At 31.1% G+C, this 18,603-nt stretch overlaps 2 protein-coding genes across 3 annotated transcripts in view; both read left to right on the plus strand.

The window, feature by feature from the left end:
• The window catches only part of LOC109594646 (protein similar), a 74,748-nt gene that overhangs the window by 9,938 nt on the left and 46,207 nt on the right, over nucleotides 1-18,603 (plus strand). For both annotated transcript variants that reach the window (XM_049970629.1, XM_020009884.2), the window contains exons 2-6: nucleotides 12,506-12,693; nucleotides 12,754-12,905; nucleotides 13,383-13,565; nucleotides 13,639-13,835; nucleotides 14,697-14,803. In XM_049970629.1, the coding sequence (XP_049826586.1) occupies nucleotides 12,506-12,693; nucleotides 12,754-12,905; nucleotides 13,383-13,565; nucleotides 13,639-13,835; nucleotides 14,697-14,803 (827 nt within the window). The remainder of the gene's footprint in view (nucleotides 1-12,505; nucleotides 12,694-12,753; nucleotides 12,906-13,382; nucleotides 13,566-13,638; nucleotides 13,836-14,696; nucleotides 14,804-18,603) is intronic.
• LOC126266510 (uncharacterized) lies at nucleotides 9,263-9,823 on the plus strand. Its single transcript, XM_049970637.1, has one exon. The coding sequence runs from the start codon at nucleotides 9,470-9,472 to the stop codon at nucleotides 9,800-9,802; it is 333 nt and encodes a 110-aa protein (XP_049826594.1). The 5' UTR covers nucleotides 9,263-9,469; the 3' UTR covers nucleotides 9,803-9,823.

An 18,603-nucleotide genomic window follows, 5' to 3' on the forward strand; every position in this document is an offset into this window, starting at 1 on the left:
AATATTTGCATAACACGCGGTTTTATTCGTCCGTGATTCGCAAAATCAATGGTGGCCGTTCATTTTAGTCGAATGCAACTGGCTCACTACTGTGTCATGAAAATCGTCCCAAGGTCTCAGGGAATACCTCCGTGCTGCCCGTTCGTTTTTCCTCGAATGCAAAAAAAGGAGTTTTCGATGCTTATTTATAAAAACACTGGGCCGCACTTTTGGGATTCTATTTTGGTAGCTCATCAACGGTTTATTTACATTAATTGTCGGATTTCCTGAAACCCCAAACAACGTTGTTTTTATCGACGCATGTAAATATTCCTATTGTTGATCATTAGTTTTTCGTAAGATTCAAACGAATCGTTTCGATTAATCACGTCCTTTGAAGAGATGTAAACATATAAGATTAATTTAAAACGTTGGCGAGATACATTAATATGTTCACCGATGTCGAAACATGCGTAGATACGTTGCCAAGTGTTGGTCAATCTGGTCAATAACCCTCGAGTATAATAGAAGATCAGGTGGAATGATTAAACGAATATAATTTTGAAGCCATTTCGTATTTGTTGTTTGGTGAATGTGTGGTAGGTTTAAAACAAATGTATGCATTTAATATCATAAATTCCAACGCACCGAACTTCAAAACAAACAAGTTTCGTGGTTATCGGACCGAGGTAGGGCCAAACGAGTTTAGAATATCTGAACAGATTATGTTAATATCCTTCCACGTAAAGAATAAAACGCGACACCTAATGCTTCTTATAACTTGATTAGGAAACATTAAAAGTAAATTAGTATTTGACAAAGGGTGTTGGGTGTTTCGAAATCTATGCGTAGGAACATTTTTCTAATTGTGGTGAATGCGTTCTACTTACGGTGGAATTTTCACAGACAATATATTTCAGTCTGAAGTAACATGCTGTATAATGATCCAAACAATATAATTATATTTCATGTTCTTGGACACAATAATTAATTTTAAAATTTTGTTGCATATTTAAGAAAATAGATTAAGAAAAGTAGGCAATTATGGTTACGGTTTCCTGCTGAATATTCAATCAACTTATTTTGATTAGCGTATTTGACCTGTGTTTACACAACCTAGTTTTGAATTGTGTTAACTGTTAATCTTGATATTTAATATTTCCAGCAAATTAGTTCAGAATTAATTTGTTTTAATTAAGTAAATATTTATATAAATTCTAATCTACGTTAATTACTGATAGAAATTACTTAAAAATTATAGTTTTTTAATTTACAATCAATATATCCTTTAAATGACAAATTGAAAAATACATGTGGAATATACAGGGTGGTTAGGGAAATGGCACACGTTACTATTTAAATAGGAAATGCACACCTCATTAAATGTAATCATAATTAATTATTACTTAAACCAAACGCAAAAATATTTATTAAATAATTTATTCATAAATTAAAAAAGTATTAATACTTACGTTTTTTAATTTGCTGACCACAATTTATATAAATCTGATGGTTGTTGGTGTTTTAATCGAGACGTCATTCTACGTTTCAGTATGATTTAGATCCGAATTTTACGTTGTCCGATCGAGTACCTCAACATCAGTTATTTTTTATCTATCTAATCACGTATGCTTAGGATTATTATTATACATAAAATCCATGTAACTGGTAAATTACCTTGGTATATGGTTCCAGTACATCTTGATATCTTTACACATGAAACGGTCCATATTACTAATAATTTTCTGTTATGGTACAAGTCCATACTATGAAAAGGAAGCCCAAACTATGTGTCCTCCGCCATAATTCAAAGTTTTTGTAATGTATCTAGGGTCTAAACTATTATTTGGAGGAGGATTAACGTATTGTTTTCACCATTTGATCTTGTTCTATTGAACTAGAATTCGAGTACATTCCAAAATACTCCTCGTCAAAATTCTGGAGGATAATTAATATATTTTGTGAAAACTTTAGTCTTGTTCGAATACTCTTTTTTGATACTAATGGCTTCTTTACTGAAATACATCCTTGTTAGTTTTGTTCATTCAATCGTCGTCTGATTGCTCTACTAGATACAGTGATATTAATTCATTTTTTGTTTTCCTCGAAGACAAGAAAGGATTTCGTTTGCTTATTCTTCCAATTTATCTCATTATAAAGAGTTGTGATTTTGTTTTATTATTGAATTTTCAAACGATTCAGATTTATTAATAAAATTGTTAACTATTTTTCGGGAGCATCATAAGTTTTTAGCGTCGTCAGAAACATTAAGACTTTCTTATTAATTATTATTTTCCATTACACTGGAGTGCACTGCGTCTTTATTTCCATATTTAACTTATGTTTTTTATCATTAAGTAAATATTTAAAGACATTTATTTTTATTGTAGATTTTTGCTCATAGAATGTAATAATCATCTATCATCCAATCTCTAATTATCACTTCTGTACATTTTGACTACAAATTCTGATATTTAGTATTTCTGGGAGATTTGTTTAGAATCAATTTATATCAATTAATCAAATATTTAAGCAATTCCAATCTGCAGTAATTGCTAATTGAAGTTAATTAAAAATTTAGTTTTGTAATTTACAGTCATTTTATGGTTTAAATAAAATTTAAAAAACATGTTTAATATACATTTATTTCTTTTTTTATGTTTTTTTTTCAGAACTACCATTAACTAAATATTTAAAGCATTCCTATCTGCATTAATTACTAATTGTAATTTAGTTATATTGTGGATTTCTGCTCATAGAAAGTAATAATCATTGTGTAAGATCCAGTCTCTAATTATCACTTCTGTGCATCTTGACTACAAATTTTGATATTTAATTTTCTGGCAGATTTGTTTAGAATCAATTTGTATCAATTAAGCAAATATTTAAGACATTCCAATCCGCAGTAATTACTAATTGAAGTTAATTAAAAATTTAGTTTTGCAATTTACAGTCAATTTATGCTTTAAATAAAATTTTAAAAATGTATGTTTAATATACATCTGTCTCCATTTTTATATAATCTTATTCGTAATGAAGATTTCTGATCATACCAGGTAATAATTATTGTGAAATATCCGGTCTCTAATTACCACTAGAGCGTGTTAATTAAGAAACTTGTTATAAAAGTGACAGTGCCACATGTTTAACATACACATAATTATTAGATTTGCATTCCCTGCTCACATTGCATCGTTACGCAACTTAAATTAATTCGCATACGCCATTTGACGTCTGCACCATAAACATCGCCTATTATTTATGGCCATCCAAGAGCATTACGTGTTAGTACAGTTCAATTAAAATCATTAATTATCAAAATATTTATTTTTCGTTGTTATTCAACATTTAAACTTTTTATACCCCACGTGCTATTAACGATAATCGCAATTAGAAGGAGCCTATTTGCACTGCCAATAGCGTTGCTTGTGTGCATCTTCTGTCCAATTTTTTATTTCCCACAAATTAATCGACCCTATTCATTACCTGACACAATCGTAAAACATAAACCGCATAATTTGTTATTAAATTATCCACGTTTGTTGATATCATTAGAAATTTAAACAACAATAAATTGTCAAACGTGATTTATTTATTCCATAAACGTATGATCAACGTGCAATCAACTTCCTGTTGCGGCTCAGACCAATACATCCAATTAAAATCGAATATTTTAGTCACAGTTGTCGTCGTCACGAGACAATACGGTCTGATTGCGGTTCATTGATGCTAATCTATGTATGTACGTAATGGCATTTGCATATGTGGTCAGAACGTCAATGATACGACTGACGAAATCATAGCACATCTCTCTGTATGTATAATATTACTTTGCATATATCCATTTTATTTGTTGTTATGTTCGAGTATCTTAAATTAGAAATAACAATTTGGATAATTGTTGTTATATTTTAAATAGAAACAAAAAACTGGTAGCAAAATTTCAAGGACATCGGTGTTAGTCAATATTTATTACAACAAATTGCTGTTTTTATCAGTCTACATTAGGGTGTTTGTTATTTCTATTATTTACGAATTTGGTGCTCTCTCACTTAAAAAGCATGTTAAAAAGCTAGAACTGGTCTAGTTTGTGTATAAATTAGATATAATTAAACTACTATTTAAAAGTAAACGTTAATTTAACTTTATATAACTTTCTCTAAAGTAACTTATTATTATTCAACAAAATAATAACCGTTATAATAATAAGTTTTGACACCATTCTATAACCAAATTGATGCCAGGAGAATAAATTTATGGGTTCCTGGAACTGAAGAAAATATTAATATCAGTTTTCACATTCTCTTAGAATTAAACCGTTTATTATATTATATAAAAAATTGCTAACGGTAAAAATACATAATAGTCACGTGGAGCAATATCTGGATCATACGGTGGATGAGGTAAAGGTTTCCATTTAACACTTTGAAACTTCTTGTGAATGCCACATGTGGTCTTTCATTATCTTGAAGAAGCACATCGCTCGTTTTTGAGTAAGTTTTTCATGGATTTGGTCACTCTGGAACAGCTGAATTGGTCGACTGGCCTCTTTGTAGGCCGTCACTATGTAAATTTCTTCCACCAAAATCTTTATTGGATTTTTTTTAATAACCATTCCACCGAGAATTGTCGTTATCAATACATTTACCATCGTATATAATATAATCAATAAAAGGTTGATTACCGTTTTGTGCAAGGGAACAAAAGGCAATTGTCTAACTTCTACTTTTGTTATTCTGATTAATTTTTGTTGAATCGATTTGCCCAACTTTTTGATGAAATTTATTGCATGAAGCCTCTTTTCAATAGCAGTTTAATATCTAGTCTATTTTCAAACTGTAGCACGAGATATTGCTTTATTGGTTACAAGTTTCAAGATGACCTTGATGATGCTCATCTTCAATTTATTCATTGTCATTCCACGTTGTTTTAAGCTAATTTTTTGTTTGTTTTAAGTAAATTTGTACGAACCACAGTGCCACCACTCTATTTTTAACATAAAAAATGTTTTAAATACAATGTATTAAAAAATGAATTACGTAGTTCCAAAGAGCATGAACAAAGTTAAAAATAAAATAACATATACTATTTAAATCAATAATATTAAAATATGCTAGATTTTTTTTTTCAAATAAATCATGAACCAAAACGTAAATTACATTTTCCGGTATCGAATATTTACACGTGGTGTTAACTTTGTTGGAAAATGTTCAAACTGCACAAAAATTTGTTTCAAAAATAGCCTTAGTAAAATTATAAAAATAAAATATTCTTATAAATAATAATATAATGATAATAAATTTGTTTCTTGTAATTTTATCTTTATGAAACAGTAATAAAATACTGTGGTGTACTAACAAATTTTTAAAGTGGTACTTTTCCGCAACATTAACGATTATGAGCATGTAATTTTCGGTCGTTAATTTATGCGAAAAGAATTCGACATATTCGCATATTTAGTGAGTCACACAGAATTCACTTTTAAATATTATTTTATTATCGAATTTAAAGAAATTCCCCTTTTTGGTAACCAATTAATTATCTATTTAGAAGCTCCCGACAATACGGAATTAATTAGAAGTCCCGGAATTCCCAATTTCCCCTAATACAAAGGTCGACTTGCCGCTGCCCGTGTTTGTGTTTACACTAATATTAAACATCCAGAACTCGTGTAGTTTGTATCGGCAGTGTGTATTTTCGTGAACCAGTTTTTTTCTTGGAACTGTACAGACTAAAAATGTGAGTGATTCGACATTGTATTTTTAACAACTATAATACTTACGTTATTGAGTAATCAAATGTCTTGGTATATTTTTATAAGATTTAATGTTCGAATGTGCGATGAAGAAATAAATGATGTAATATGTAATGCCATAAAATTTGTTTTAAAACTTTATTAACATTCGATGGAATTTTTAGTGTACTTAAATTAAATCACTGTTTATATTTTGCACAAAATTAAAGTGTTTTAATCTTGGATAAATTAAACATTTTTTATTTTATCTACTTTACGGGGCAAATATTTTAAAATAAACTTCAAAGAAAAAAATATATTCCTTTGTAAATGCTTAAATTGTATATTGCGTACTTTCACCGATTTTAATAATGATTTTAACTAAACAAATTGACGCTGATTTTTTTCGTGTTTCACATCTAATCCTTGAAAACAGGTGAAGTAACCCGAACGAAATTATACGAATATAATGGCGATCTTTCGTCACGCCGTAGACGCTCGCCAAGTAGCCGAGAGAAAAATTGGCGAAGGCCTCGGCGCGTTCGATACACGCGAAATCGGTTCGAAGAAATTTCAATGGAAGAAGAAATATTACGGCAGCTACGTGCAGAATCTGTCGTAGTGCCCACGTTACCAGCAATACCATTTCTCAGTACAGATTTGCAAAAATAACAATCTGTCACTGTAATTATAATAATTTTAATTGGAGCGAGAAACGCGCGCTGAATAGATAAGTATGTGGTTCCGGGAAATTATTCATGTTTATTGCGGCAATCGCTTTTTAAAGTTCCAAAATTTGATAATGCATTTATTAAATTTATATTCGCTGATTATTAGAAAAATGGTACATCCTTGATAACTATTTGGCAGTTAACTGAACTTCTGCTTTTATGTCGGAATCGTTTAGCTGTGGGTCAAATGATGTGCCATCCCATTTATCTCTGTTTTATTTGTTTAACTCTACTGCATGTTTAGTTTGTTAAACTGATGACTATTGACGTCAAACTTTGCTATCCCTAACCGTAGATTACTTGAGTTTACGTATTTGTAAATAAATATTAATTAATTTTGTTATGTATGTGATAATTTAAGAATCGTGCACATAATTATGTGATATTAGAAAATTATATGGGGTGATTCATTTAATTGATTCAATGGAAGTTTATAGAAATGCTATAGGACATTAATGTGATATTTTGGTTGCAGAAATAACGTCGTATTATCTAATTTACAAAATATTGTCAATGTACTGCCACTTCCGGTTCAACCGGAAGTGAACATTAAACGAATTTTATGTAGATTCTGTAGCTATTGCATTTTGAATCATTTATCTAACTTTTTTCGCCTATTATTGAGAAGCATGTTGTGAAAAAAAAATTATTCTCAAAAAAATTATTAAAAATATTAATTGGAAAAAATAAACAAAAACCAAATATTTGGTTACATTATTACTATTATTATTTTTCAATGGTAGATGGCACATATCTTTAAACAGTTAATTATTTAAAAAATTAGTAGAAATAGAAAACAAAAACATAAAAAATATTGGACAAAATATTTATAACTATCTCTACAGAAATACTATATATATATATATATATATATATATATATATATATATATATATATATATATATATATATATATATATGTATATGTGTATATATATATATGTATATATATAATATATATATAATAATATATATTAAATTTTAATGGTTTCTTTGTTATTGTTGTTTATTTATTCTTACTGTGTTACTTTTTAGATGAAAAAAAAAACAGTTAATAAGTAAATAACAATTTATTCAAAAATTTGTTATTTACTTATCTTTTTCATCATTAATGTCAAAATTAGGAAAATTTAATTATCAATTAAATATTTTTTCCAAATGTTTGTATATGATAATATGCCATAATGTCCTATATCTAAACCTCATTTTTTGGGTAACTAATTCTTTCCCAAAAATTTGACAAATTGATGATGGTCTTCTTAAAATATCTGTAAACCCACCAATTTTGATGCTGAAAAGTTAACGTTAACCAATCCTTTCAGTAATCATTATTAGTACTCCTAAATTTTATACAGGGTGTCCGTGGTATGCGTTTAATTTTATGACTTAAATCATCAACAACTTTGTTGTTTTCAATCAACATCTTGTATCCAGATTATCTTTGCAGACTGCAAAATTAATAAACTGAATAAGACGTGTATTCCAGTTCATATTTCAGAAAAATACACTCAGTAGTAATTTACTAAAATAAATTAAGTAACAAAATATGGATTCAATGCCAATACAATCTCTCATTTGTTGTTGAGATACGTTATAACTTATACATGAATATTGTAAAGCTCATTCTTGGAATATACCTTAACAAAGGCTTCTTTCAGCGGTTGTAGTATCCTAACATAAAATTTTAAACAGGGTATTTGATATATCCGTTTACATTTTTCCAAATTTAAATGCCAATAACTTTCTTAATCGAAATGGAACGCCATGGCCAAAATGAATATTTACAGAGATATTATCAGTAATGTGAAAAGTATTGTTGGCTTTATATTTCAACTTATTTGGATATTTTTAAGCAAAGCATTAACAATATTACAAAATGGAATTAAATTCATTTATATTAAAATTTAATCTGATTTTATGGTTTCGGTTTAACTCTAACTAATATCGGTAACCATGAATTAAAATTAAGTATTACTATGTGTAAAAATTATTAAGCCTATATTTTACAGTAAAGATTTTTTGTCCAAACAATACTCCCGATAATAACCTGATAAAAAATCGATAGGATCGAGTGGCGCGTGTAAAATACGGCGATTAAAATAAATCAAAATCGCGACCGAATTCGAATAAAGAAAATCAAATGATAAATGGTTATTAATCACTGATTTCATAATTCGATTTAGTTCGTTCGTTGACCGATGGATGGCAATCATTGTTGTTTGGATATCGCATGTCTGGACCGAGTCTGGATATGTACACATCGATATTAATTGGCTTTAAATAAATCTCATACGTCTCGTTCGGACATTTAACAATATGCACATGGCACCTTGAATCCGTGCGGATTAGCGAAATTAATTTAACACATTTTTTTGTACGAGTTAATTTCTTTCGCAGCACTTTGGGATTAATTAGCATGAATTTACTATAGTATGAAATCATCAGAGTAAATATTACATAACATAGTGACATAGACTATGTAGTATTCCGTTATTTGGTGTTTGGTGTGGAATTTTATATCGATAAAGCCAAACATATGTATAAATGTTTGTCGTCAAGATAAAAATACACTGATGAAGTTAGTTAAAGTATAATAAACACCACATTGTCGTAATTCGTGAACATAAAAATAATTTTATGAAGAAAACAGAAAACTGTTTATCAAAATTTCAAATGATACAATTTAATCTGCGTTGAAAAGATCTACCTTATCAGTAGTACAGGATCCGCGTAACCGACCATAAGATACTATTGTTAAAAGTAGCATTTTTTATCGGACGCCAAAATTTTGAATGACCACCTCCGACGCTTTGGACCGCGAAAATCGTATATTGTTCGCTGCTCAGGGTGGCAAACACAGATGCGTTACAAGACTGAAGTGGCTGTTCTTTCCAAGATAAGATAAGACCGTTTTCTACCTTTGACTACAATTCCTACGCCACACATAGCCGTGTCTCGCTGTGTTTATACAATTTTTGCGTCGTGCACGTGAAAGGCCGTAACATGTAATGTTTCCCTGACCAAGATGGAGTGTAGCAGTGACTACTACCCGTCCGGGTACGTAAATCACGACCAGAATCAACCCCGTCGTCGTTCCGATGACGGTTGTGCGAACGATTGTACAGGTTACGGTGCCGGTTATTACACGAACAATGGCAATTCTCCCGGGAGAACGGTGCCGGACATCGAGAACGGACCGGTCGGCAGGATCAGGCCCAACGGTCTCCTGGCCAAATTGGGGCTGCCCTGTCAGACCAATCCTGATTACGACTACAACAATTGCTACAGTTTTTACGCCAACGGATGCTATAATACCTGTCAATTCGTCCAGTTTGGTGATATCGAAGATTTTATGTAAGTAGTCTTGACACTTCATGGATGTGACGTCTGCGATGGCTAAGATCACTTGTTGTTGGTCCTAATTAAAGCGTGGACACGTGAGGATTTAATTGTTTATTAAAACAACGTGGTAGCGAAGTTTTGTTTTATAATATTTTTGTTTTGTTTTGATATAAGTAACATTTGATCGTGGTGCAAAATGACTAGTGAAACAAATTGCACCTCGCTTTCTGTAGCTGGAATATACTGGAATATCCAATATTTGCTTCGGTAAAATAAGAATGTACACTAACTTCTTATCGGTAACTTCTTTCCTTGACGTTTTTTAACTATTTTCAATAAATAAGTAATTTGCTTATTGTAATGAATTTGGGAAAATTTGGTGGCAGCGAGACAAAAGTCTTTGTTCATAAAAAAGATAATTTGCTTAGGAATAAATTATTTTTATCAGATTCAACGAATATACTTGTATCTCCCCCATTTCTTTCCAATTTTTTTTAATTATCAACGTTAAAAATATCGAAATAATTTTTTCCATCAGTTAACGGCCCACATGTTATAAAGTACATATTGTGAAATACACAAATCTCGACCTTTCTTTTTAGTCAAATTAAGAAATCTCACGTACACTGATAACAGAAGCACTCAATAGTGCTATTAAATTATCGAAGTATCTACATATACATATACACAGAACAAACACACCGTTACGGCGATTGTTGAATAGATTTCCTGTCGTATAAATATTTATAGACGATTCCTAGACCAGGTGAAAATATAAGTGCTATGATTAACAAAAAGAATACGTTAATTATGCGCAAATTTTCGTATACTTTTTATCTGATTAGTGCAATAAAGGTACCCTGTGCTTGTTTTATTTAAATCCGCCTGGTAAGATTCTAATATTTACATAAAAATTCAATTTATTTCAAGTTTTGTTTTAATTATTTGATTACTTTAACATTTTTATTGTGTATTAAAGCTGATTTATTCTAAAGTCCACCCATTTATTCAATATGGCGCCTGTTCTTTGATCACTGTTTTATGTTCCTGAGATTTTCAATTAAAAACAACTTCACACCTTAACCGTGCAAATAAGTACTTCTACATTTTAGCAGGACTTCGTAAATGGAAGCTATTGTCAATTTTTTCTAAATGAAAATACTCTAAATGTCTGATCCGCCATTTTAAAATCTTTATCTGGATTATTGTAAAATTCCATCCTTTTTTGTATTCCATTACATTAAAAATTGTTAACGTAACTTCTAGTTGGTTTGTTAATAATAACCAATTAGTGTTAACCTTGAGCCTTATTTTATAAAAAAACGTAAAATATTTATATTTTTTTTAAATTTTTAAATGTCTTACAAATATTTCGAGCGACATCAAAAAAAATTCCAAACTAAAATTAATTTTAAATGTGCAATCAATCAGTATTGGTTGGTATATTTTTACGTCCGGCAAAAAAATTCCGACTATTTTTAACAACTGTTTAACTCTCATTAAACAAACTGTCCAACTGTTAAAGTGTTAATGGATCGCAAATTTATTTCTTAATTACAATTAATTACGTAAAAAAATAAAAATTGTAGCAACGCTACGGTGCCATGGGTTTATATTTATTTTAGCGTGTAATTTAATATAAGTCACATGGATATTAAAAAAATGCGGTTTTCTTATAATTCGTTTGGCAAATTTTTAAGCACGAGGTTTGTCACATGCCTTCACCGACTACTGGCTTTAAATATAGATCGGATCATTCGAAACTGTGTGTCTTATTGGTGCAATTAATTGTCGGCAACAATGTGAGTTTACTCGATTATAAAAATATTTCTTTTGTCGCCACGTGCATGCTGAAATGCGATTTTTATACTTAAATATATATTTCGTCGTTAGAAATCACAACACTTAAATTATGGAAATTTATTTGGTGTCTAATATTAACTGCCAATATTCCGAGGAGTACGAACCGATATCTTTCTGGTTGTTATGATTAATATCTATCTGGAAATCATAGAAATTATATCGTAAACCTGAATTTAAAACTTTCTTTGATTGATTAATTAATTGACCAATAAGTTAGAAAATAAATTATTTAAATTGCATGTTACGAAAAATTAAATAAGCAACAAACGTCCGAAGTTCTCATCGTTGGACTTTTTACTACTGTTTTATTTATTTAAATTTATGTAGTAAACACAAGTTACCAGAAATTACATTTAAGTGAGGCAAAACACCTACAACATTTTTAACAGTCTGCGTGGCACGAATACAAAATTCGCATGCTCCACACTTAATAATAATTAACATTTTCTCTATTTTTCAATGAACTTGTACGTTTAAATAAATATTCAGTTATTAACCTAATTAATAAAAGCCATTAAAATAGTGACGAAAATATGAATGCAGATTTATATTCAACTACTTTTTAAAAGTCAACATTATCATTTCGCCTGAATTAAGATAAATAAATGGAATATGTGTAATGTTAAATTTAACGGAAGAAAGTTTGTATTTGATCCACCGCATATTTACACTATTATTATTTATAAACATTAATATTAAAATTAGTATTTGTTGACCCAGTTAAAATATGAAAACAAATTGTAACGAAGTAATCAAAACATCAATTAAATACAAGAGATAAATAATTTAATAGTTTTTATTATTAAAACTAAATGAGATAGCATTGTTGTTAATGCCCCGTTTATTGTTGTTTCAGGAACAATGAAAAACGAAAAGAGAAATCAAGAGACGCGGCTCGCTCCCGTCGGTCGCGAGAGACAGAGATTTTCACAGATTTGGCCAATGCCCTTCCGTTGTCGCAGGAGCAGGTCCAGCAATTGGACAAGGCTTCCGTCATGCGATTAGCCATTTCGTACCTTAAGGTCAGAGATATGGCCAATTTGGGTGAGTCTAACCGATAAAATTTCGTGACGGCCCTATTGTAATCTTCTCTGTTTGTTTCAGTGCCCAAACCGTTGACCATCGAGGACAAAAAGCTGAACATCGACGATTCAACATTCTTACAAACACTCGACGGATTTCTGTTGGTCCTCGCCAAGGAAGGTGACTTTGTTTATCTTTCGGAAAACGTCAGCGACTACTTGGGTATTACGCAGGTAATTTACCTCCTCTTTTGAGAACGGCAGTTTGGTTTCTTCTGAAATGACGACGAACGTTAACCGCAAACATTAAAACAGCAATAAAAAGATAGCCGGGGAAACTAAACTTTCTTTAAAATTTTATAGTAAAATCTCCGGCGTATTTTATTAGTATTCATATTTAAATATTCATACTTAAACAAGATGCTATAATTGAAACCTCCGATTCCGAGTAGAGGGACAATAAATAACTTTATTTCGTAACTGTTTATTATACATGTGGAAGTCGTCGTTCAATGGCTATAAACTACATACAATTAACTTGATGAATACATAATGTGAAACTAATTTGTGATTTTATTACCAATGGTCAAAGTACAACATTGAAAATTCCAGGAATCTATTTTGACTTATTGTAAATTCATTTTGTAATTTTTATAATTACACATAAGTGTAATTATAATATTATAAAATATTTGGATTTCTTAATTCCAGGTTGACCTCATGGGTCAGAACGTGTTTGAATACAGCCATCCGTGTGACCACGACGAAATTAAAGAAATTCTCGGGTCCAAGAGTCAGGAAGACGTTGATGCACCAAAATCATTCTTCATACGGCTCAAGTGCACGTTGACAAGCAAGGGCAGATCGGTTAACCTTAAGTCCGCCACCTACAAGGTAGGTTCCTCATCCCGCACCTGATACTTTAGACAGAAATTGCCCCTAAAACGAAATATTTTGTGATTTTCAGGTGATCCACTGTACCGGGCACATAATCCGGAGCAGCGTTAAATCGGAGAATAATGACAACGGAAATTTACAACGATGCTTGGTCGCAGTCGGCAAACCCATACCCCATCCTTCTAACATAGAAGATCCGCTTCCACGACAAACTTTCCTCACCAAGCACAGCCTTGACATGAAGTTCACCCACGCCGACGATAAAATGTAAGATATATTTTGTAATTGCGTGTCTTACGCTCAATCACGCATTAAACTCTTGCATTGGGTTGCTTAACAGTGGCAATAACATACATATTATGCGTTGCTGCATAATTCAGGCCGATTCACTCCAAGAATTTAAACTTGGACTTTGATATTAGGAAAACTCTAATTATTAACGCAGATTGAAATGTAAACAGAACGTGTATGTTAATTTGGTTTTTATTGTAGTCATGACTCTTTGGTTTACTTTCAAAATTTAATTATTGATTCGATTCACGTGATAAACCGGACTCTGTCGTATGCTTACCCACGCGACGCTGGTGTAATCGTGGTTGCCTATACTCAAACATTCGTTGCTTCAAAATTGTATTGAAGTTACATTTGCTTTCATCATACAGTGCGGCCCATCTAAAAGTGGGACACCCTCAAAAAACTTTATTTATATAATATTTTAATATTCTTGAAAAATAAGATAATTTATGCATTTTTGCAGTTTATTAGACTACTTGACTTAACTAATAAATTCATGAAAAAAATATGAATTTTATTTTTTCCACAGAATTATGAACAAATGCATATTTTTGTATGAAATTTGGTATATACCCATCTCAAGGAGTACTTAATCCAGTGGCGAACTTAAGTTCTCTATAAAAAAATGTTAGTATGTTAATGTTCTTCAATTTTCATTCCCAAAAAATTACCCAGTAGGTTTTGGTTTTGGTGCGAAAAACGTAAGATTTTTTCTATAAGTTTCATGCCTTACAATTAAAAAAATACAAATTTTATGGGGGTGTTCCGCTTTGAAATGGTCCACACTGTATATTAAATGCTAATGTTCTAATGTATTATATTATTTTTTTATAGTTTGGAAGACATTCTCGGGTACAATGCTGAAGATTTGATTGGAAAATCAGTGTACGAATACCACCATGCCCTGGACAGCGATGCTATAGGGACCGCCTACAAGTGCTGTAAGTTTTTATTTTTTCCTTTTATTATATTGTTTCGATATAATATTACGATTTATTTATTGGCTTGAGGTGAACCAAGGGTAATTTACAAAAGCATCACAAGCATAAATGGTTGTTTATTGAAGTAGAATTATGAAGATCAATAGTAAAGTAATGACAAATAATGTTTTACTATTGTTTAATTCATTATTTAAGGTATTGAAACCTTACAATTAATTAAATAATTAAAGGTCAGAGGTTTTAAAATATATTTAATTATTTTTAATAAAAGGATGTGATCAAATCTGAAATCATTACATTTAATCGAATTATTTCTATTATCAGCTAACATTATTAAGTTATAATGTAATTACAAAGTAATATTATCAGGCAGTGAAATGTAGTGCATATCATACATCACGATAATTGCCACTTCACTAAAATATTCAAAATGCAATATGTAGAAATACCCAATAATTTTATCGAAAAATGTATCTATCCCGATAAAAGATATTTATTGAATGATTTTTCGAAGAAAACCTTCGTGTGTGCCACACGTCGCGACAGGTGTATAATGAATGTTTTATCGGGTTAAAAATACAGCGGGGGGAATCCGTGAAAATCTAGAAAAATGTGTCTTGCACGTCGACCGGTTTATTTTAATTTAGTGCGGAATCCTCGCCCACTGACAAAACTGGGCTCTGGAAGCGGGTCGATAGCGGAGATGGGGGACGGTTTCAGGAGATGGCCGCCCCGGCGATGCTTCCTTCCTCGAACAGATCCCCTTTTTATATAAAGGTTTATACCCGCGGAGTTACGACGATATAATATAAGGACGGGTGCTGCACAACATACGATTTCGTTCTTCACTTTTTATCATTTTAAATCGTCTCCTCGTGGTGTTGCAAAAATCCTCTAGTACTAGGGAGTAATAACAGTTAATTGCATTCTCCTAGTAAGGTACTTTACATTTCCCCATTATTTTTATGATCACACTACATCGTGTCATATTCGCTGAACTTCTTTCTCCAGACAAGCGACCCAGAAACCTAAGAGCATTTGCATATAAAAGGGCAATAATATTTTTCCTCGGCGGGATTTAAAGTAACAGAGACGCAAAATACAAGTCGAGATCCTTCCAACCAATTTTCCCCACGTGTAGAATTGTAAAAGAATGAAATGCCATAAAAATGCTCTAAATAATGGAAAACATCGTGTGAATGTTTTGAAGTGAAACTGCATTAACTAAATAAAATTACAACAAATAAATTAATTTTTCTAAAAAAATTGTGACAACACATTAGCGGCTTCTAAACCTATTTGCATTCCATGAGGTCTTTTAAACAAGCAATTTCATTAAAATACCGTAAAATGGAATGGAAATGCATAAAACTAGAATTGATATAACAATTGGGATAACTTAAACGTTTTTACGGCCTCAGTTTTAATTTAAATTCCTTTATACCTTGTGTAAGATTACTGAGGTAATTGGGAGATTCTCAAAATTAATTACAACATCCAGAGATCGCGTTTTAGAGCCACTATAATGGACTGTTAATATTAATTACCATCTGTATCTGTTATTCCTTAATTAATTGGTTTGTATTATTATGTACTTCCACCTTACACGAAGTGTATATCAATAAAGTTGATTTATTCTTTCATTTCCTTATTTTTCAAAGGAACATAAATTAACAGTTCACGAAGCACGAAATCCCGAAAAGTGAACGAAACTTCATGCCTTAAAGCAGAATCGAGTTTCTTTTTCTAAACTTGGCGTTCCCAAACAATCACACGACTTTTGCTCAACTTCTGTTCAAGGCCTGGATTTAATAATAAAAGTGACAAAGTTTGAAAAAAAAAAACTTTCAAGTGAACGCTCTCGAATGTGATTAAAACCAACTATAGTGTTTAATCGATAAGTGGTTAGAAAAAGTGCAAATTTGTTTATTAAATAAGCAAGCGAACTTGGTATCGCTATTAAAATATGCGAAACACTAATATTTGCTTAAATCCGCATCAAACACAGACCAGAAGAGCAAATTTACTTTTGCCAGATTTAAACTGGTAGGTTTTTTTTTTATTGCAAAAGTGCATTGACTCGCATGTGGGTTAACGGAATCAGCAGGGTACTTATATTCTGAGAGTATCTGCCATTATTTCCCGGGTTAGTTACCGGCTGCGAGTAACGAACATAAGAAGAAATATCCAGGTCATGCCAATCAATATCAATATATCAGTTCTCTGTTTGTTGCATTTAGAAATTGTGTTAATGCATCCGCTGAATAATAATTTTTGTTTAAAATTTGTGGTTTTCTTGTCAGAATACACGTCCCATTTTGCCCCGTTGAGATTGTCTCTTGGGTTGCGAGGGGAATGAGCATATAAATCTTGCTGTTTTGAATCCTACACGAAAACAAGAAAACTCGTTTCGGACTGGACGATTTATAAACCAATCAGAAAGACGCATGGTAAAGGCTTATTTGAATTAACCACGTTATTTATGTTAATTCAAATATCACTTTGCTGGAACAATATTGTATTATTCTAGGTTGATATTTTGCATTTGTCTATCAAATTTGGAAACACCTCTGGAGAGCACGGCGTAAGCCGGTGTTTTGAGTAAATCGACAAAGGACATTATGAATAATTCAAGCTCTGTTAACTTGTTCTATCGATTCTGCTATAAGTGAGACTAAATAAGACAATGATTAAGTCTCTGTGCTCGTTAAAAAGTTTCATATGGGCTTGAACAAACGCGTATCAGTTATATGTTGTTTGCATGCTGTCTTTATTTAGTAATTTAGCCATATTCTTGTCGCCTGTTAAACGAAACAGATATCTCTTCGAATCCGACGATATTCTTAATCAAATCGCTGCGCAACTGGCAATAAATTTTATCAGACACTCAAGAATTTAATTTAAACAAAGACCAAATTGTCGGAAAAATAATTAGTGCCAAAGAGGACAACGAATTTAGAAGTTGGGAATCCATTAGCTAAATTTAAAGTAATTTAATACAAACACAAATAAATAGTTGTGAAGTTCCACTAAATGAAAATAAAACTTTTATTTAAAAATAAAAAAAGCAACCACGAGATGCGACTATTTTTAATCTGATTTATAGTCATTTAAAATTGTAGCATCACGTGGAAACTGGCATGTGATTCTTTTATGAATAATAAAAATAAACACCGAACATTTTTCATTTGATATAGGTGCCAATGAAATTTCCTTAATATGGACGAATGAACAATTTCAATAGGTTTCGGGAATTCCGTTTGTTTGATATTTTTATAAAATAATACACGCTGGCATGTGGTCAGATAATATTTTATTTTGTGGTGTGGAACGAAAATCTCACATGTAAATTAGAAAAGTTTTATAGGGTTAATAAAAAAGTCATCAAGCAACTTTTGTGAATTTAATTTTGTGCGTCGGTTTATGTTAAATATGTTTTAATCACGTCAATATTGTTGAATAGTGGTTTACGGAGGCTTTATTGAATAACACGGAGAAAATGGAAACGGTAAATATGTCGAATAAATTCAGGAACGTATTCCCAATCTGCACAAACTTTGTTATTACTTTCGCAGAAGTTACTACTCTAACTTTGTATTCCCGCATTGCTCGAAGGTTTAAAAATAATTTCCCAAATATATATGACATAACATGTGCATTAAAACATTCGAAAACATTCTATTAATTTACTCTCTTATTTTTAACTTAATCTTTTTAAAAATAAAACAGTCCCACACCGTTCGATCCTCGTGTGCCGTGGAATTTTGGTGACCGAATAAAAATATATATAATAAACGTAA

The sequence above is a fragment of the Aethina tumida genome, chromosome 1, assembly GCF_024364675.1.
Source record: "Aethina tumida isolate Nest 87 chromosome 1, icAetTumi1.1, whole genome shotgun sequence".
NCBI classification, from domain to species: Eukaryota; Metazoa; Arthropoda; class Insecta; order Coleoptera; family Nitidulidae; genus Aethina; species Aethina tumida.